Source organism: Salvia hispanica, chromosome 3, assembly GCF_023119035.1.
Source record: "Salvia hispanica cultivar TCC Black 2014 chromosome 3, UniMelb_Shisp_WGS_1.0, whole genome shotgun sequence".
Taxonomy (NCBI): Eukaryota; Viridiplantae; Streptophyta; class Magnoliopsida; order Lamiales; family Lamiaceae; genus Salvia; species Salvia hispanica.
This window is the reverse complement of record NC_062967.1, coordinates 46,293,571-46,312,407: the sequence shown is the minus strand read 5'-3', so window position 1 is coordinate 46,312,407 and position 18,837 is coordinate 46,293,571. Positions and strand designations below refer to the sequence as shown.

Sequence of the window (18,837 nt, the reverse complement as noted above, 5' to 3'; positions counted from 1 at the left end):
CGTCCTTTCTGCTATTATTACTTTTGAGTTAGGTATGGTTGCATATTGTGGCGAGGAAGGATCAACTATCTGCTCCAGGTGAACATTCGCTTATTTCACCCATCATTGTAAGATTTTATATTAATCGTCCATATCATTTCAAATGTATGTTCTCTTGTTTGAGTTTCTGTAATAACAAGTGACAATTAGTTGGTGTTGTTTCGCTTTAAGCAGCCGACGAATAAATCACTGAAGGATCCTTCGCGTAACCGTGTTCCCCACTATCTGTGTGGATCAATTTTGGAAGAGGAGTCCGCCATTGTGGTAGCCACCCCATTGCCCGACAGTTCGTTCCAGATAAAAAATCCGGACATGAAACGTACGTAGCTAAAACAACAGGAGAGAAGATACAAGGAGCAGAGCATTTGCCAGTCGATAGGTGGTCCTCCCAAGATTGTGGCAATGCATAGAGTGAGATGGAATGTCAACAAAGGTGGGGAGAAGTGGCTCTGTTCTCGAGGAGCTGCTGGTTTACTACGTTGTCACCACATTCACTCTTCTGTTTTCTACTAATTTCAACTCTCTACCTTAATTATTAGTAATTATAGCAATAAAATAATACATGTGATTCATTAATTCATTTCTTTCTTTCAAAGAATTGAAATCCTTCACCATCAGTTCCTTTCGCTTTTCAGCAGAATTTGTCAGTAAAGAGGTGGAGGAAACTCCAATTGAGAAATATGAAAGCAAGAAATGTTAGCATACATCTTCAAGCTTTCAAACTCTTCCAACAGACCAACTCTAATATACTACTCCGCCGTCTCATATTCTCACTTTGACCCAGACCTGTTACAATATAATTTAGGTTGACACAAAATAATAAGGAAATGAACCCGATCAACAAGATTTAAACTTAATTTAAACGATTTACATGGACCTAAAAAATAAAAATAAAGTAATATTTTAAATAAAAAAGTAAATAAAAATATTACTAGTATTTTTAATGGTTATTCGAACCCAACTCAAAATTATTGAGTTCCTAATAGGTCAATCTGATAAGCATACACACTCAATAAGACTTAATTCAAATTCATTAATTTGGGGCGTGATTTGGTGCGTGATTATGTCAAATTTTCGTGTCGTGTCAAAATTTACTGGCTCTAAATATATCTAGATGCATAAGGCAAAGATTAACCTTTTCTTTAACTAAAGAATTAAAGAAAAACTGATTTTAGAGAAACCAACTAATAAAATTCCAAGAATTAAGGTATTTGAGGTTTGGTTCAAGATTTAGAATTAAATAATCCAAAGTCATCCAAATTATCGAGAACTGCACACAGTTGTCTTTGACTAAAACAATAAAAAAATGATCAAAATTTTAATGGGTAAAACTGAAAAACTATTAATGGAAACTGATTGCTACACAAAACTGTGTAGTACTAGTAATTGAAATGCGTTAACTTTCTACAAATTTATATTGATGACAAGATATAGTACTAGTAATAAGTGGCAGAGCCAGAATATTAATGGTGGGGCTCAAACTACCATTAAAATTTGTTGAGTGTGTTCAGTGCTAATGACATGGAAACGTGAGCAATATTAAAAGCCGCGCGTGAAAAACGAATGATGAGAAAATTAATTAGTGAATAGATTTTTTAGAGCATAGAATATTTACTAATATTATATGAAATATTTTCATATTTATTAGATCAAAGAGTTGTTTTCTATTATAGAACTACTAAAAATCTAAAAAAATTACTAAAAAAGTAGCAAATGAAAAGGCTCAAACCAAATGATGGTGAGCAAGAGTTCAACAACACCACCCAACAAAAATACAAATCAACCAAGACCAACGAAAAAACCAAGTATCAACGTTAAACCCAAAACAATAACAAGCATACCTTTTGTAATCATTTCATAGCAAATGAACTACTTGCATAAGTTAAGATTAATTAAACAAAATTACTAATATTATCAATAAATAAAGTTAAATTAAAAAATTATAAGAAATATGACCCAAATACAGAACTGTTCTCGGAAGGAATTGAACTTAGTATTTCATGGTGAATAGGCTCAAACCTGAACCAACTGCATTAGCATTGCATATAGTAAATCTTGCATATATATATATATATATATTATATATATATAGTTTTGTTAAAATGGGTGAGGGGCCCAAGGCCCCCCTAGCCCCATCGTGCCTCCGCCCCTGCTAGTAATTGATGCTTACTTCATATTTTAATTTTAATATTTGAGACCGAGAACAAAAGTGGACTTTTGAAATGTAGTTGAACATGTCATTATTTAATGGAAACAATTCTCTTAAACTAAATATTTCTTGCGACGCACTCCAAAGCTGTCCGTGCCTTATGGCTTTTAATATATGGTTGTCACCTAATCACAATTGAATTTGATTTAGGTATCTAATGATGTCGTACGTTATTGAAAAGTAAAAATCACTTTCACTCATTACTAAATTTAGTTTTCTTAATTGGTGGAGATGCTTAAATAAAGAAAAGTACAGAGTGAGGTAGATTGAGTTGGGATTGTATTTTATATTGTTTAGCCCCAGTTGGTAAAAGTATTTAAATTATTTTATACAATACAAATTTGAGCCGGAATAAATAATCCTTAAGAGTAAAGATTATTAAATTTAATATTATAATTTGAACTCGTGCAAAACTTAATTAGCATATTGGTATTATTCCAAGCACTTACATATATAATAAAATTAAATTTGACTGAGTAAATAAATGTACAAAACTTCATTTGATTTTGAGATATCATAACTCACAACAAAATATGATTCAACACAAAGCCGTTCACACAACACCACAATAAAAAACACTTTAATTAACGAGATCGTCTAAGCAAGAACATTACACGACGTGTTTCACTTACTATTTCACAGCGTTTCGGAATCTAAAAGAGCACGAAAAAGGCAGGCGTGGCACTCATAGAAGCCCCGAACACAATTGGAGAAGTGCATGTTCCGCCTTTCACTAGCACTAATGATTATGGTGTCAACTTATTTCTCCATGTGGGCTTGAGAGCTACTCTATGTCTACCTTGCAACCTGGCATGCATGTTTCGGTCAACGTGTCCGTGCCTGAAAATATACTGTTAACTGAAAACTCCACCAAACAACGGATGAATGGTGTCATGATTGAATCAGAGCCAGTCAACCAGATGATGGCTTTGTGTTTGGCGCGGAGAACAATGTCATTGTAGAAGCATCTTTTTTCACTCTCATTAGTGGTGATCCTATGTTGGAACAGGAGACGAGCTCATTTGGACAGATACCGCGTAACTTGTCAAGGGATGAAATCCCTCTCAATGAAAGCACCAATTGTTAAGGGATGAATTCCCTTAACAAGATTCCGGCGTCGCGATTGCGATCGACTGAGGGATAAAAGGTAGTCGCGGGAGCTTTGCCCATTGATCAAACCAAGAATAATACCAGATTAAAATGAAAAGCATAAAAATAAATAAGAATAATTGTATTTCTGATTGATTGAGAAAGATACAAATACTCCTATTTATAAGATTAGCATAACTTAATGAGCAAGAAAATAAAGATCCATAATAATATATGGAAAATATATGCTAAATCAATACTCCCTCCGTCCCGGCTAAGATGACACATTGCTTAGCCGGCACGGGGTTTTAGGGATTATTGATTAAAGTGTTTAATTGGAGAGGAAGAGATGGGTGTAAGTATTAAAGTAGAGAGATAAAGAAAGATGAATATTTTAATAGGAGTGAGAAAAAGTGGTTGAGTGTATTAATTGGAGAGAGAAAGTTACTAAAAAAGGAAATGTGTCATCTTAGTTGGGACAAACTAAAAAGGAAAACGTGTCATCTTAAGCGGGACGGAGGAAGTACTAAACTAAATAATAGAGATATGTGGATATTCGTAGAGATATTCTCGTATCATAACTCCAGCTTCTTCTCAGACTCGACATCCTACTTTCTCAATGGCACCGGTAGGTTTGAGAGCTACTATGGACTTCCATCTATGGGCACTGCTATGGACTTCTTCGAAACCATATTGAAGGAGTTGAGCTACGATGATTTCTTCGCTAGCAACTGAATCTTTTGAATGAACTAGAAGATTTTTTTATGCAAATTATTTTAAAACTTGCATCGTCTGTGCAAACTTTCACTGATTTCTTCATCCTTGTGGCAGTTGTTATTGTAAGGCGATGTTCTTATTTAGATACAAATTTCTTTAAATACAGTTAAGCATTAAGGGGCCGTTTGTTCTAACTCACGCTAAACTTTTTTTCTCAATTCATTTTTTTGGCAATTTTTTTCTTCGACGTCAGTTGTTTAATTGCTCCAACACTTCAACCACTTGCTAATATTGATTTATCTAAATTAAGTTCTCAATCAATTATATACTACTATAATGTATATGTGTTACAATATGCAAATTCATATCAATTGTATGAATAATTTATTACAAGTTTCTTATTGAATTGACCATATATAATGCCGCGAGCATTCTAGGCTGCTTGAATTTCATAATGTTCGCCTCTTTTCTTTTCTATATATTACAGAAAGCAAAATTTTGTTATTTTTCAAAAATTTTCTTTATTTTTATCAATTAAATATTTCCTTCTGTATGTTTTTCATTCGCTATTGTATTTATTTTGTTGAAATTAAGCTTTGTTTAATTTAAAGACGCTTTGACATATAGTATTCCAAACTAAGTTGTATGTATAATTTTTTAACGTTGAGTATTTCTAAATTATTTTATAGTAGTACCATTATTTTCATATCTATTTTTAATTTTAATGCAATCAATTTTATTTTAATAATCTTTTTATCATGTCTTTTGTAGAACATTCAATATATTTGATTATTTTAAGTAAATAAAAGCTATAGTTACATAATCACGACATATTTTCAAACACAGTAATCTTATTCCCCTAGACTTATATTTATAGAATTCACATTCCTTGGAATAAAAAAACTCAGAAATCATATTCTTTAAAATCATAATCATTTATTTTCCTTAAAAACATTAATTTTACAACAAACAAACATAACCAAAAAAATTTATTCTATTCATCTTTCAATTTTCTTGTCAATGCATAATAGATACATCAAGCAAACACAAATATAAAATTTATTATAAAAAATTAATCACAGGCTAAAATTCATTTCACCTCACCGAATCTTTTGGTATGTGGTAGAAATAATAAAAATTTTATGAGTATATTCTAAAATTACGAAAACTATTTTCCAATAAATCGGAATAATTCAATGAGATTCAATTCAGTTTAATCGTTTGGTTTTGACTTTTTAAAGTAGCTTAATTCGACCGCCAAAGCCAAAAACCCTAATTTGCTAATCCCTCCAAAAACCCACCTCCTAAACCCCCTTCTCCAATTTCTCTTCACACCAGAAAATTCAATAACTTGCTTCATTTCCTCTCAGTCCACAGAATATTCCACACTAGCCCATCTAGGGCTTGAATTTGCAGTGTTGCTTTTCAAGCCCTAATTTTCAACTTGATTTCATAACCTCTCACGGTCGTAGCCTAAGGGATTTGGTTAAATAGTTCGAATTACTTCGTTTCTAGTTGAAGATGGTTGCTTGGGAGAATGAGGTAGTGATGCGAGACGTCACCCATGCGGGTCTGATCGTTTCCGATCGCATTAGCAGGGAAATTGGGGCGCAGCTCGACCTCGAAGATGCTTTAGAAGCATCTAGATACTCTAGCCATCCTTATTCTACTCACCCCCGCGAGGTATGTTTTGCAGCTATTTTGTAATTTTTGTGATATCGATTGAATTTATTGAGCACATTATGTTTTGCCGTTCTTTATCACTGTAGTGGCTGCAATATTCAAGGTATAGAAATATGCGTAACAATGTAGTTGGATAGCTGCATCACTTGAAAATATATACTTGAAATGGGTAAATTATGTGATTTATGCACAAAATAGCCTGCGTAGCCATTGCGTTTTTAGTGGAGCCGTGCAATTTAGGAGGGTTTTGCATGATAGCGAAGTAGATCTACGTTTTTCTAACTGCCATACTGCACTGTGATCAGGACTCTGCCTGATGGCTTTCATGTGTTTGCCCAAAATGTAGGATATACAGTATCTTTTAGTGGAGTAGCTTTACTCATTGCTGATAGTAGAGCAGTTTCACTCATTGCTGATAGATGATCAGGCTGTTTCTGCTGTTGTAAGTGGGTTAGGCTTTCAAAATATGCAAGGTGCCAGTGATATTGTATTAGCAAAAAGCTAAAAAAAACTTTGATTCATCTCCAGTAACAAACTTTTGTATATTTCATCTTATCACCTAAAATAACAACTACAACAGAGAACAAGATTATAAAAGGAATATTAACGTGACACTGAAGAGTGACCTGTAAAATCACCCTTCGTATCATGGCATAGCAGCATTTTAAAGCATTTAATTTGCAGTTTTCATTATGTCATTGTGGAAAAGTGAAGCTTGAGAACTAGGGACTGTGCTTCTGTAATGCCTTTTTAATAGTAAATCAAGTTACGGGTCAACCTAAACTTAGGAATAATTAATAATAAAGAAATGAAGATCCTCTGCTGCATGGAAGAGTTCTGAAATGCATATGATAGAGGGTATTCTGTGACAAAGTATTGTTTATTGAAATATTTGTTTGTGTGCTTAAACTATAGTCCCTTATGTATATTGCTAAAACTTCTAAAATTCTTGCAGTGTTATAGCATTTTATTTGATTTTAGATACTGAAAGGAATCACCAATGTGTTGGAAAAAGGTCTAGTGAATTGTTATGTCATGGAATGTATAGAAACGGTCAGTCACTGAGGATATGGACATATGGTAAGTCAGCCCAGAGGAGCATTGTGCCACTAGGCATTGATATCATCTTGAAAATTGATCTTTCGTTGGTTATGTGTTGTTTCAAATTCTAAAGGTTTCGACTGTCCGGTTTTGAGAAGCAGATGTGGTAGACAGGGTCATGGTTGGAATTTCTTTGCTTTTGGACTTCTTGGAAGTTTATCTCTTTCTTGAACCAAAAAAATATTAGGTTAGGGATGGGTTTGAACTTGAAGTTGGGTTTTGGGAGTATATCTGGGTCGGGGTTAGTTCCTCCATATATTTGTATCCTTTATTTTCCTAGTCTCATCTTTGTAATGCAAGTTTTATTTCTTTTGTTTCTTCACATTTTACCCTGGATCTTCTTACAAACCATGGAGGTTTTTGTTCACATTTCTCAAAAGAAATCTGAAAATGTAAATCAACTGATCCTTTATTTCTGTTACATATTTTCATGTCCTTGTTTCCATCACATCTTCCAAAGTTATTTGAAAGCCCCTACATCTGAGGAACTCCATTTTTTACTTGTGGTTAATTATGAGTAAGTTTCTACCTTTGACACAATGCAGAAACTCTATTCGTCTCTAACAGTGTTATTAAAATAGCACCTGGGGTGCGGCACTCACGGGTCCCCTCCAGAATAAAAGTTGTGGTCTAGTGTATCAAAAGAGCAGGAGATGTCCTAGGTAACACTAGAATCCATAAACCTGGGAACTTTACTGACAAAAGGCTTTAACTGTTGAGGGAACAATTGCCCTGATGTTGGTCTATTTGGCTAGAATACAAATGGAGGAATACATTGATGAGGTATTGGGGAGGGTTAAATATAGGTTGCACGGCGTTTCATGCCACAGATTCCAAAGCCATCTTTGGACGGGATTTGATATTATTGACAGTACTATGCATGCCTGTAATAGTTTGTAAATGGTACTAAGACAAAACAGCCGGTTGGAGTGTAATAAATTTTCATTAACGGTGTAACTTTGTTCATTATTTGAACCGTCTGGATGACACTCCTGATTTTAATTAATTCCCATTTTCAGATTATATACTATTCTTGTTTTGACCTGTCACTTCCTTGCTTTAGAACCTATGTTTTATGCCTTCATGTGCATATTGCAGTGGCCTCCTTTGGTTGAAGTTGTAGACACATGGGAGTTGCCCCCAGTGCTGATTGAAAGGTACAACACTGCTGGTGGAGAGGGAACAGCGCTATGTGGAATATTTCCAGAAATACGGCGGGCTTGGGCATCTGTTGATAACTCCTTGTTTCTTTGGAGATTTGATAAGTGGTCAGTTTTTTATTTAATACTCCTTATTAACATGAATATCTTGACTAGATTTTAAATGACAAATACACATAGTTTGTCATACCATAAAGGGTTGATTAAGGAAATTAGGAGCATCAATTAATCAATATGTGATTCTTGTAATATTCTTCAATCATTAATTTCTGTTAGTTTTCTTTGTGTTGCATTGTAAAGTATCTGTGGAAAGCTTATGCATGTAGCATCTTTTGGATTCAAACTCTGAGTGGTAAGATGTAGTGCAGATTATGGAAGGTAATTTCAAGCATTTCAATTAGGAATGCAATCTGCTGTATGCTGTGCTCCATAAAACATTAAAGAAGGGACAGAGACTTCCATGATTATAGATGACGCAAGATTTGGCATTGATCATGCAATAGTATAGTTTCAGAGAATAAGATCAACCTTGAAGTGTGTGTTGTTTTTTCATGCTTATAAAATTCAATATTCATATCTGCAATTTATAGTTTAATTGGAATCATTACCATCTTTTTACGTTTGTATATGTCTGTGCTATCAACTTATCAGATGTTTTTATCATTAGAACATATTATCACCACTGGAAAGTTTGCTACTCCCACCATAACCGATGATCATACATCCAAGACTCTGTAGTCCCAGCACATACTTTGTTATTTTTCTGTATTAAATTTGATTGTTACTGATCTATTATCTGCATCAAGTGTTTAACTAAGATTCCTGTATATGACAGATACGGAGTAGTTACTGACCTATAGTCTATGGGGCCTGGGCCCAAACAAATACGGAGTAGTTATTTCCTTATAAAATTTATGGCCACTTTAAAGTGTGGGTAATGACAAACTTTGTCGTTTTACCCTAACCAGACTTGGTTTTAATGGAGATATCAAATAAGATATAGAACCCTAGTTCTTCAGAACACCATTGACCATTCCGAATGACATGGATGCATTTACTGGCATCCACCTTGCAGTTGTCCTACTCTTTTGTTAGTAGAAAAGAAAAGTCTTCTATCTTACATTTCATTTATGCAATGCTTTGTAATGTAGGGATGGTCAGTGTCCAGAATATAGTGGGGAGGAACAGGCTATCTGTGCTGTGGGTCTTGCAAAATCCAAGCCTGGTGTTTTCATTGAAGCTATTCAGTATCTTCTAGTTTTGGCAACTCCTGTGGAGGTATTCCATTCTTTCATCTGTGCACTATTTCACATTTTCCACTTTTCTAGGTTTTGATGTATGTTTCTTTTTTTTGTCATACATGGCTGGAATGTGAGTTTTTCCTATGAAAAAAATGAAATTAGCTTAAATTATACTTGACACACATTTATTGTACTCTGAGATGTTTAAGCTCTATTTGAGTTTAAAATGCATCTAATAATATTTCTCATACTTGTAAATACACATTTAACAATTAATTAAAAATATATGGAGTATAATTTTATTTGAAGGATCCAACACTAATTTTGTGATTCTACAAATAAAAATGAAAGAATATTGTTATAAGCTAAGATTGTACTTATAAACACATTTATCGCACTTCATGTGTTGTTTATAATGTAATGTAGTGAATATAAAATATATTTATTGCTAATGGCAAACTTCTGCAGTAAATTGATGTTTAGTGGGGATTTAATTATAAGTAATATTAACAGAATTGCATTATTTTATCAATTATTCCTAACCATTTCCCGGACTAATGACGATGTGACATTTAACTAACTAACAATTTTCTGTTTAACTAAAAATTAGCCCCACACATTTCATTTCCTTTCATTTCTGCTTCTTTTTCTTTTATTGTTTCTTTGCTCCTTCTTAACGGCTTCTATCAGGAATACTGCTATCGCCTTATTACTCAAACCATCGCCTTTTATATGTCTCATTTGCTGACCATGACTGGGAGTATCATATATGCTATTAGGACCGCAGGGTTGGCCTAATTCACTCAAGCGTCTTGTGCATGCTTTTCTTAGCTAGGCTATGTTATTTATTCTGGCAAATAACTTTTATCATTCAATTTTTAATTTAGTCTCATCTACTCTTTTACTGTTCCACTATTGATTTGGAAAATCATGATCCTTCATGGACTTTCAATCTTCATGAAAATGCATAATGATATCTTTGTAGCCACTTCCCCCCCTCCCCCAATTGAACCTAGGAGTTGCTTGTCTCACATTTTTCTTCTCAATGTGAATGCCGTTCCCACTGTAATGCTGTTCCTCATTATTTCTGGACTTGAGGTGTCATGCAATATCACATACAGGACATTTTTCTCTATATGTTATATTTCTCCCCCTCTTTTCATCTTATGAGTGTGCTTTCTGTCAATCAGCTGATTCTTGTTGGAGTATGTTGTTCTGGAAGCTCTGACGGAACCGATCCATATGCTGAGGTTTCACTTCAACCACTGCCTGAATATACAATTCCTTCTGATGGAGTGACTATGACTTGCATCACTTGCACCGACAGGGGCAATATTTTTCTCGCTGGCCGAGATGGTCATGTTTATGAGTTGCAATATACAAGTGGTTCAGGTTGGCAAAAGCGGTGCCGTAAAGTTTGTCTTACTGCTGGCCTGGCAAGTGTAATTTCAAGGTACTTTCTCTGCTCCATTTGCTTGGTAGTTGGTGCAGAGCTCATATTCCCTGATGTTCTTAGGTCTTACTAAAAAACAACTTGAATTTACTTATTTCCTCTCCTCTCCCTTTGATCTACTCTTCAGGTGGGTTGTGCCTAATGTTTTTAAATTTGGAGCTGCGGACCCCATTGTCGAAATGGTTGTTGATTCCGATAGACACGTTCTATATGCTCGCACAGAAGATATGAAAATACAAGTATTCTCTCTTGGGTTGAATGGAGATGGCCCATTCAAGAAGGTTGCGGAGGAGAGAAATTTGATCACTCAGAGGGAGTCAAACTATGGTGGCAGGCAACAAGCTGGACAAAGGGCCCCTGCTCGGCCTACAAAATCTTCAATAGTTTCCATATCACCTTTATCCCCTTTAGAATCAAAGTGGTTGCATCTTGTTGCTGTTTTATCAGATGGCCGGAGGATGTATCTCTCAACTAATCCATCTGGTGGAAATAATGGTGCTGTTGGAGGTTTGGCTGGGCTTGGTAAACCAAGTTGTTTAAAGGTTGTAACAACAAGACCATCTCCTCCCATTGGGGTGAGCGCTGGACTTTCTTTTGGTGCGCTATCTCTTGCGGGAAGATCCCAGAGCGATGATCTTTCCCTGAAGATTGAATCTGCATATTATTCTTCTGGAACACTTGTCCTTTCCGATTCTTCTCCATCTGCTGTCTCATCACTCTTGCTTGTAAATAAGGATCCTAGTACTCAATCTCTTTCATCTGCTAACTTGGGAACGGCGCAAAGGGGTTCTCGTGCACTTAGAGAATCAGTATCATCTATTCCAGTTGAAGGCAGAATGCTTTATGTGGCAGATGTTTTTCCCCTGCCAGATACAGCATCCATTGTGCAGTCTCTGTATTCTGAACTAGAACTCTGTGGATCATGGGGATCCTGTGAGAAGACTTCAGTTAAACTTTGGGCTAGAGGTGACCTTTCAACCCAACATATATTACCAAGAAGAAAAATTGTTATATTTAGTACCATGGGTATGATGGAAGTAGTTTTTAATCGACCAATTGACATTCTGAGGAGATTTTTAGAATCTAATTCGCCAAGATCACTACTAGAGGACTTCTTCAACCGTTTTGGTTCTGGAGAGGCAGCTGCAATGTGTTTGATGCTTGCTGCACGGATAGTTTATACTGATAACTTCATTAGCAATGTTGTTGCTGAGAAAGCAGCTGAAGCTTTTGAGGACCCTAGAGTTGTTGGAATGCCACAATTAGAGGGAAGTGGTGCATTGTCTAACACTAGAACTACAGCTGGGGGATTCAGCATGGGTCAGGTTGTTCAAGAAGCTGAACCTGTATTTTCAGGTGCTCACGAAGGCCTCTGCCTGTGCACTTCGAGGTTGCTGTTGCCATTGTGGGAGCTTCCTGTTTTTGTCATTAAAGGTGGCTCAGGATCTCCAGATACTGTATCTGAAGATGGAATCGTATCATGTAGACTTTCTGTTCAGACAATGCATGTACTTGAAGACAAAATTTGCTCCCTGGAGAAGTTTTTGAGGTCTAGGAAGAACCAGAGGCGTGGACTCTATGGCTGTGTGGCTGGTTTAGGAGACATAACTGGCTCGATTTTGATTGGAAGTGGATCAGATCTTGTTGCTGACAGAAGTGTGACGCGGAATTTATTTGGTTCATACTCCCATAATGTGGATTCTAGTGAGGGTGGGTCGTCAAATAAGAGACAAAGACTCCCGTATAGTCCTGCTGAGCTGGCTGCCATGGAGGTACATCTTTATTTTTTTGAAACCTATTCAATTGTTTTTAAAAAAACTCAATATTTGGATGACTAATTTGGTCTTTTTTAGGTAAGGGCTATGGAGTGTATCAGGCAATTGCTTCTGAGATGCAGGGAAGCCCTTTTCCTACTCCAACTTCTCTCTCAACACCTTCTGGCCCGCTTGATTCAAAACTTTGATGCAAGTACTAGGCAAACTGTAGTGCAGTTGACATTCCGCCATTTAGTTTGTTCAGAAGATGGAGACCAGCTTGCAACAAGGCTCATATCTGCTTTAATGGAGGTGATTAAGAACATTGCTTGTTCGGCATTTCATCACTTTTTTGCTTGTTTTTAGGTCATTTACTTGCAAATTTATGAATTACACTCACCTTGCATTGGTCCAGCACATCAATGCCCCTTTATGAACCTCGGTCTCACATTTACTACCATTCATTTATCCAGTATTACACTGGTCCTGATGGCAGGGGCACTGTAGATGATATTAGTAATAGACTTCGGGATGGCTGTCCAAGCTATTACAAAGAAAGCGATTACAAGTTTTATGTAGCTGTTGAATATCTGGAGAGAGCTGCCGCAACTTCTGATACACAAGAAAGGGAAAATCTGGCCCGGGAGGCTTTCAACAATTTAAGCAAAGTTCCAGAGTCTGCTGATTTGCCAACTGTGTGCAAACGTTTCGAAGATTTGAGGTTTGTTATGTCCCTGGCAATTTCCGAACTGTATATTTATTTGCATTTATATGTTAAGCTTGACATAATTAGGTAAATTGCAGATTCTATGAAGCTGTAGTTCGATTATCTTTGCAGAAGGCCCAGGCTGGGGATCCAGCTGGAGATGCTTTCAATGAGCAAATAGATGCCGGGATCCGACAACATGCTCTTTCTCGACGTATGCAGTGTTATGAAATTATCACTAATGCTTTGCGTTCTCTCAAAGGTGAGGCTTTGAGGAAGGAATTTGGGTCGCCTATCAAACCTGTCGTCCAATCTACCCTTGATCAAGCTTCTCGCAAAAAATATATATGCCAGATCATTCAACTTGGCATTCAATCATCAGATAGAGTCTTCCATGAGTATCTATATCAAACATTAATTGAGTTAGGCCTTGATGATGAGTTATTAGAATATGGGGGCCCGGACTTGGTGCAGTTTTTGCAAAATGCTGGACGTGATCCTACACATGAGGTCTCACTCCTTTTCTCTATATTTGATTCAGATAGGTTGAATTAATATTTGTTGAGATTTATCTTTCAAAATCATTAGAATGCCATCTCTGGGTTCTCAGGAGTAAGTTTTTCCCCTTGTTTTAGTTCAAAGTCATTTTGCACTTGTTTTATATTATTCTCCTTTGTTGGTCCAGCCCTTTTCCTTGGTTGCATCTTCTTCTCCTATGGGTCATTCCAGAGTTCAGCTTGCTTCTAATCAGATAAAGTACTCTGAGCTTCTGGCACGGTATTATGTCCTGAAGCGTCAGCATGTTCTTGCTGCTCAAATATTGTTCAGGCTAGCAGAAAGGCGTTCAACCGAAGCTGTGGATACCCCAACTCTTGAGCAAAGGTTTGTGACTTAATTGCATGAGTGCATGCATGATTGACTTGTACATGATTGTGGATATATTATTTGCTATGTAGTTGTCACTCATTTTGATTTGTCAGGTCACACTTGTGTGTATACGTGGATGAATGTTCACCGTTTATTTGCAATGCTTATAATTGACGTAGATGAGACATCAACCTGTATATAAACCTAATCTGTCTTCAACTAGCTCTTTGTGACCTTTCATTGCTTTGATGACAGACGCCAGTACTTGAGTAATGCTGTTCTGCAAGCGAAGAGTGCCAATGAGAGTGATAGCCTCAATGTTTCGGTCCGGGGTGCTATTGATAATGGTCTTCTTGATTTACTTGAAGGAAAGCTTGCTGTTCTTCAATTTCAGATAAGGATTAAGGAGGAGTTGGAATCCATGGCCTCAAGATTGGATACTTCTCTGGATGGATCTGAATCTACCACAAATGGCTCAGCACCTACCAGTGACCAGTCCAGTGATGCCAGTTTCATTGTTTCGCTTCGAGATAAGGCAAAGGAACTATCAATGGATATAAAAACCATCACTCAATTATACAATGAGTATGCTGTTCCATTCGAGCTCTGGGAGGTTAGTCATTCTGGAATAACTTTGTGAAGGTTGTATTGTTATTTCAAGACACGTGTTTGCTGATAATTGTCAAAGTTACATGAAAGTTACAATAAAGAATATATGCTTGTCTTACATTAGATGCGTTGGATGAAAACTTCGACTGATTTTTATCCAAGTAGCACTAAATTATGATAAGTGTGTTAGCAAAGTGATGTTTGTAGCCCATGAAGCATACAAAATGACTGATAAGTCTGAGACTGGCCAAGAAATTCCATAAAATTATACTCCCTCCGTCCACAAAAAATAGGGCAATTGGTGTATGGCACGGGTTTTAATGTAGAATTGGTAAAGTAAGAGAGAAGGGAAAAAAAGTAAGAGAGAAGGAGAAAAAGTAAGTGAGAAGTAGTGTTAGTGGAATGATGTGTAGGGTTTTTATTTGTTGAAAACTTTCCATAAATGAATGTGCTCTATTTTTTGTGGATGGTCAAAAATGGTAAAGGTGCCTATTTTTTGTGGACGGAGGGAGTACTTTCTTTCTGTTGGTTGAACTTAAGAAAGACAGAAAAGTTGGTAATGATGTGATTAAAGAAGTGAACTGTATCGGATTATTCATTGCGTAAATGGAATTGGGATCCACATAATGCATATTCAAAGTTACCCACCTTAAGCTTTGCGGTTCTTTCTAGCCCTTACATGCTGCTTGAGAAACCATAATATTGTGTTATTATTTATCTGTTGATTCTGTTCTATGCACAAAGCCAATGTTTTGGTTTCTATACTACCTATAGCATTCTTGAAAGAGTTAGTTTTTGTGGATCTTTGAGTCCAAATCTGCAATTTCTCATGAGTATGTTTATGCGCTTCCAGATATGTCTGGAAATGCTATACTTTGCAAGCTATTCTGGTGATGCTGACAGCAGCATAGTGAGAGAGACCTGGGCTCGACTCATTGATCAGGCTCTTTCACGGGGTGGTATTGCAGAAGCTTGTGCTGTACTTAAGAGGGTTGGTTCTCATGTTTACCCTGGAGATGCAGCTATTTTGCCATTGGATACGTTATGTCTTCACCTTGAGAAGGCAGCACAGGTAATATTTCGTTTTATCCAGTTGTCTGCTACCCAAATGATTTTCTTGAATGCTTATCTTTTATAATTGTTTCTTAATAACTTTGTTGCTTGATGATTTTTGTAGGACCGAGTGGCTTCGGGTGTTGAACCTGTTGGAGAAGAAGATATTGCAAGGGCTCTTCTTGCTGCTTGCAGGGGTGCAATAGAACCTGTTCTCAATACTTATGATCAGTTGTTATCAAATGGTGGTGTTTTGCCTTCTCCAAGTCTGAGGCTGCGTCTTCTTCGCTCGGTTCTAGTAGTCCTTCGTGAATGGTCAATGTCCATCATTGCACAAAGAATGGGCACTAGTGCTGCCGGAGCTTCTCTGATTCTTGGTGGACCATTCTCACTAGGGCAGAGTGCAGCTATAAATCAAGGTGTACGCGACAAGATCACTAGTTCCGCAAATAGGTAAATAATTTTTTCTAGCTCTTTATCTTGTAGTAGTAGTATGTTTTTAAATCCTCACATTCCATCAATTACACCCCCAATTCCATAAACGCCAGGTACATGACTGAGGTGCGGAGGTTGCCCCTTCCTCAGCATCAATCCGAGGCTGTCTATCGAGGTTTTAGGGAGCTCGAAGAGTCACTCTTGAGTCCATTTTCTTTTGAGCGGTTGTAAGTTTGCTTTTCTGGGCTTATTGTTGTATGAATTTTATGCGCTTTATTCAATCACAAATAGTAGCTTGAGATTATCGAGTCAAATTCGACTGATTACACAGTGCAAAAATCACTATCCTCTTTCTTGCCCCTTTTCTTGCAGCCAGTCAAGTCATTAGCTATGTTACTGTGTATGTTGTTGATAATCCTTAGACCCATCTACGGCTGCAATCGATTGCTTGCTCTACGACAATGATATAGTATATGAATTCAAATCTCCATTATTTTTAGTTGTCAATATTATTGAATGATTCGTGGCTTCATCTACCCAGAAAGTCAAAGGGGAGATGGATCTAGTCTACTGAGTCACAGTAGATTAGGATTTATCTGAAACTAAAACGAATATTGACTAATTAGGTATATAATCCAACTAACTTTATCCGTCCAGCTTTCAATCCCCTTTTTTCTATTAGAATTTAGAAGAGGCCCTTTATAACTACCATCTATTTTGATTTACATGGGTTGTTTCAACTTATTTCCATGAGATGTTCACGGCATTTAGTTTTTTATTTTATTTTTTTTATTTTATAAATTGCTTGTCCCACTCGAATTTGATTTTACTACTACTAATCTAATACGGTTGCTTTCTCGAGCGGATAACAACGTTGTCAAACAAAAAGTTTTGTAGTTGAATTTGGGCTAAGGGATTGGAATTTAAATGGCCCTCCATGTTGTTGATTGATTAAGATGGGTGGAAACCGATAATTGCATTTGTCAAATATAAAGGCCGGTGCTTATAATACCATTTAATTTATTATTTTTTTCCTAATATAAGATAATGGATAGTAGTATTTTGTATGATATACACAATCTATTCTCCAAACAATGTTCTTTTACTGAAGTCTAGCCTATACTAGGGCTGGAAGTTTGGCATAGGTCGTTATCACTATTTTAATCATTTGGATTAATAATGCAAAATATTAACCGATAAATAAGCAGAAATAAATCATGTAGCTAGCAAGCTTCTGCGTAGATGCACTTCATGGTCCAATGTAACCATATTGCCTTAGGGGTTCTATTTGTTCGACTCATTCAAACTCGTGTAAGTTGTAGGAATAGTTTTCAAACACGGCCTACTTTCATTACATATGCAAGACTATCGAAACGGGTACCAGAATCTAATTTTGTCAGCAATGCCCCATATGATACCTGTCTCGCTAGTAGGTCAGGTATCTCCATCCGATGCTAGCAGGTACCTGACCTCGCACCAAATTCATTTCAGTATATTTTCAAGTTTCTCTGTGGAGTATTCTACTCTTCAAATTCAAACCAAGTTGAGCATATTTAGTACTCCCTCCGTCCCAAGTTACTTGAGTTGTATTCTATTTTGGATTGTCCCAAGTTACTTGAGTCTTCACTTTTTTGGCTAAAAACAAAACATCTAATAACACCTACTATTTATTATTTCTTTTACTTTATTCTCTCTTCTTTCTCTTACTTTAGTATCTTCTTTACTTTATTTAACACTGTTAACACAATTTTCTTAAATCTTGTGCCAAAAGAAACGACTCAAATAATGAGATGAAGGGAATACTACTTTGCATCCAATGTCAGTATGAAGGAATCTTCCAATTAATCCAAATAATGAAAAATAATAAACTTATTTCCATGCATACACAACACTATTGGCAAATTAAGCATAACAACACAACCATTTAGAAAACACAACAACTCAGCACGATGAGAAATTGGGATGGTGGTGGGTAGCATAGTTCTTCGACGAGAAATTGGAATGAAATAGAGAAAAAAATTGAAAATGAAAAGAGAGGGGACGATCGGATAAAAAAACAAAAGTAAAAAATGTTAGACTATTTGAGTGTGATATGTGTTAACTTGTTCGGTATCAGGTATACCCTACTCTTGAATTTCTCATGTCTTCACTATTCGCACTGCCTCCGTTCTCATGTCTTCACTATTCGCACTGCCTCCGATTTATGCGAGCAGCAGGTACCCGATACCCCATGGACATCAGATTGGATAATTCCTGATACCCACTAGTCGTTTCAGCTTAGTTATAAATCAATGAAAAAGATTACTCCTTCCGTTCCGCATAAGTGTACAGTGTCCACTTTTACTATTTACCTCTGACCCCATTAAGAGTCCACTTTCACTATTTACCATAAAATGACAAATAAGTCTCATATTCCACTAACTCATTCCGCTCACATTTAAATGTGGATAATATTAATTTAATACTCATAACAATAACAATATAAGTAATTTATTATTTAGAATTAAATAAGCAAAAGTCTTTTATTCCATGGTATGAAATTGTTGAACAAAAGAAAAGTGTGTAGAATTGTAGACAATAGATGGAAAAAAGATTAACAGGGGTATTTGAGTAGTTTGGACACGAATCCCATGAGCTGTATGAAGTGAAGACGCACAAACCCCTTCGTTAATTCCACGATGCACTCCAAAATATAGTAGTCCTACTAAAATAAAAAACAAA

The 18,837-nt window shown here is 36.3% G+C and overlaps 1 protein-coding gene across 1 annotated transcript; it reads left to right on the top strand.

Moving 5' to 3' along the window:
* Positions 1 to 5,331: 5,331 nt before the first annotated feature.
* Positions 5,332 to 16,475, top strand: LOC125212952 (nuclear pore complex protein NUP155). Its single transcript, XM_048113263.1, has 13 exons — positions 5,332 to 5,737; positions 7,937 to 8,106; positions 9,150 to 9,276; positions 10,430 to 10,692; positions 10,820 to 12,464; positions 12,546 to 12,758; positions 12,920 to 13,167; positions 13,251 to 13,662; positions 13,838 to 14,034; positions 14,275 to 14,632; positions 15,482 to 15,700; positions 15,806 to 16,134; positions 16,230 to 16,475. The coding sequence occupies exons 1-13, from the start codon at positions 5,576 to 5,578 to the stop codon at positions 16,345 to 16,347; spliced, it is 4,461 nt and encodes a 1,486-aa protein (XP_047969220.1). The 5' UTR covers positions 5,332 to 5,575; the 3' UTR covers positions 16,348 to 16,475.
* Positions 16,476 to 18,837: the final 2,362 nt, after the last annotated feature.

Bases quoted from the DNA above. Each gene is read 5' to 3' on its own strand.
- LOC125212952 (XM_048113263.1), top strand. From the start codon at position 5,576: ATGGTTGCTTGGGAGAATGAGGTAGTGATGCGAGACGTCACCCATGCG. The intron at 13,663-13,837 runs GTCTCACTCCTT...TTGTTGGTCCAG, and splicing joins GACGTGATCCTACACATGAG to CCCTTTTCCTTGGTTGCATC. The intron at 14,035-14,274 runs GTTTGTGACTTA...CTTTGATGACAG, and splicing joins ACCCCAACTCTTGAGCAAAG to ACGCCAGTACTTGAGTAATG.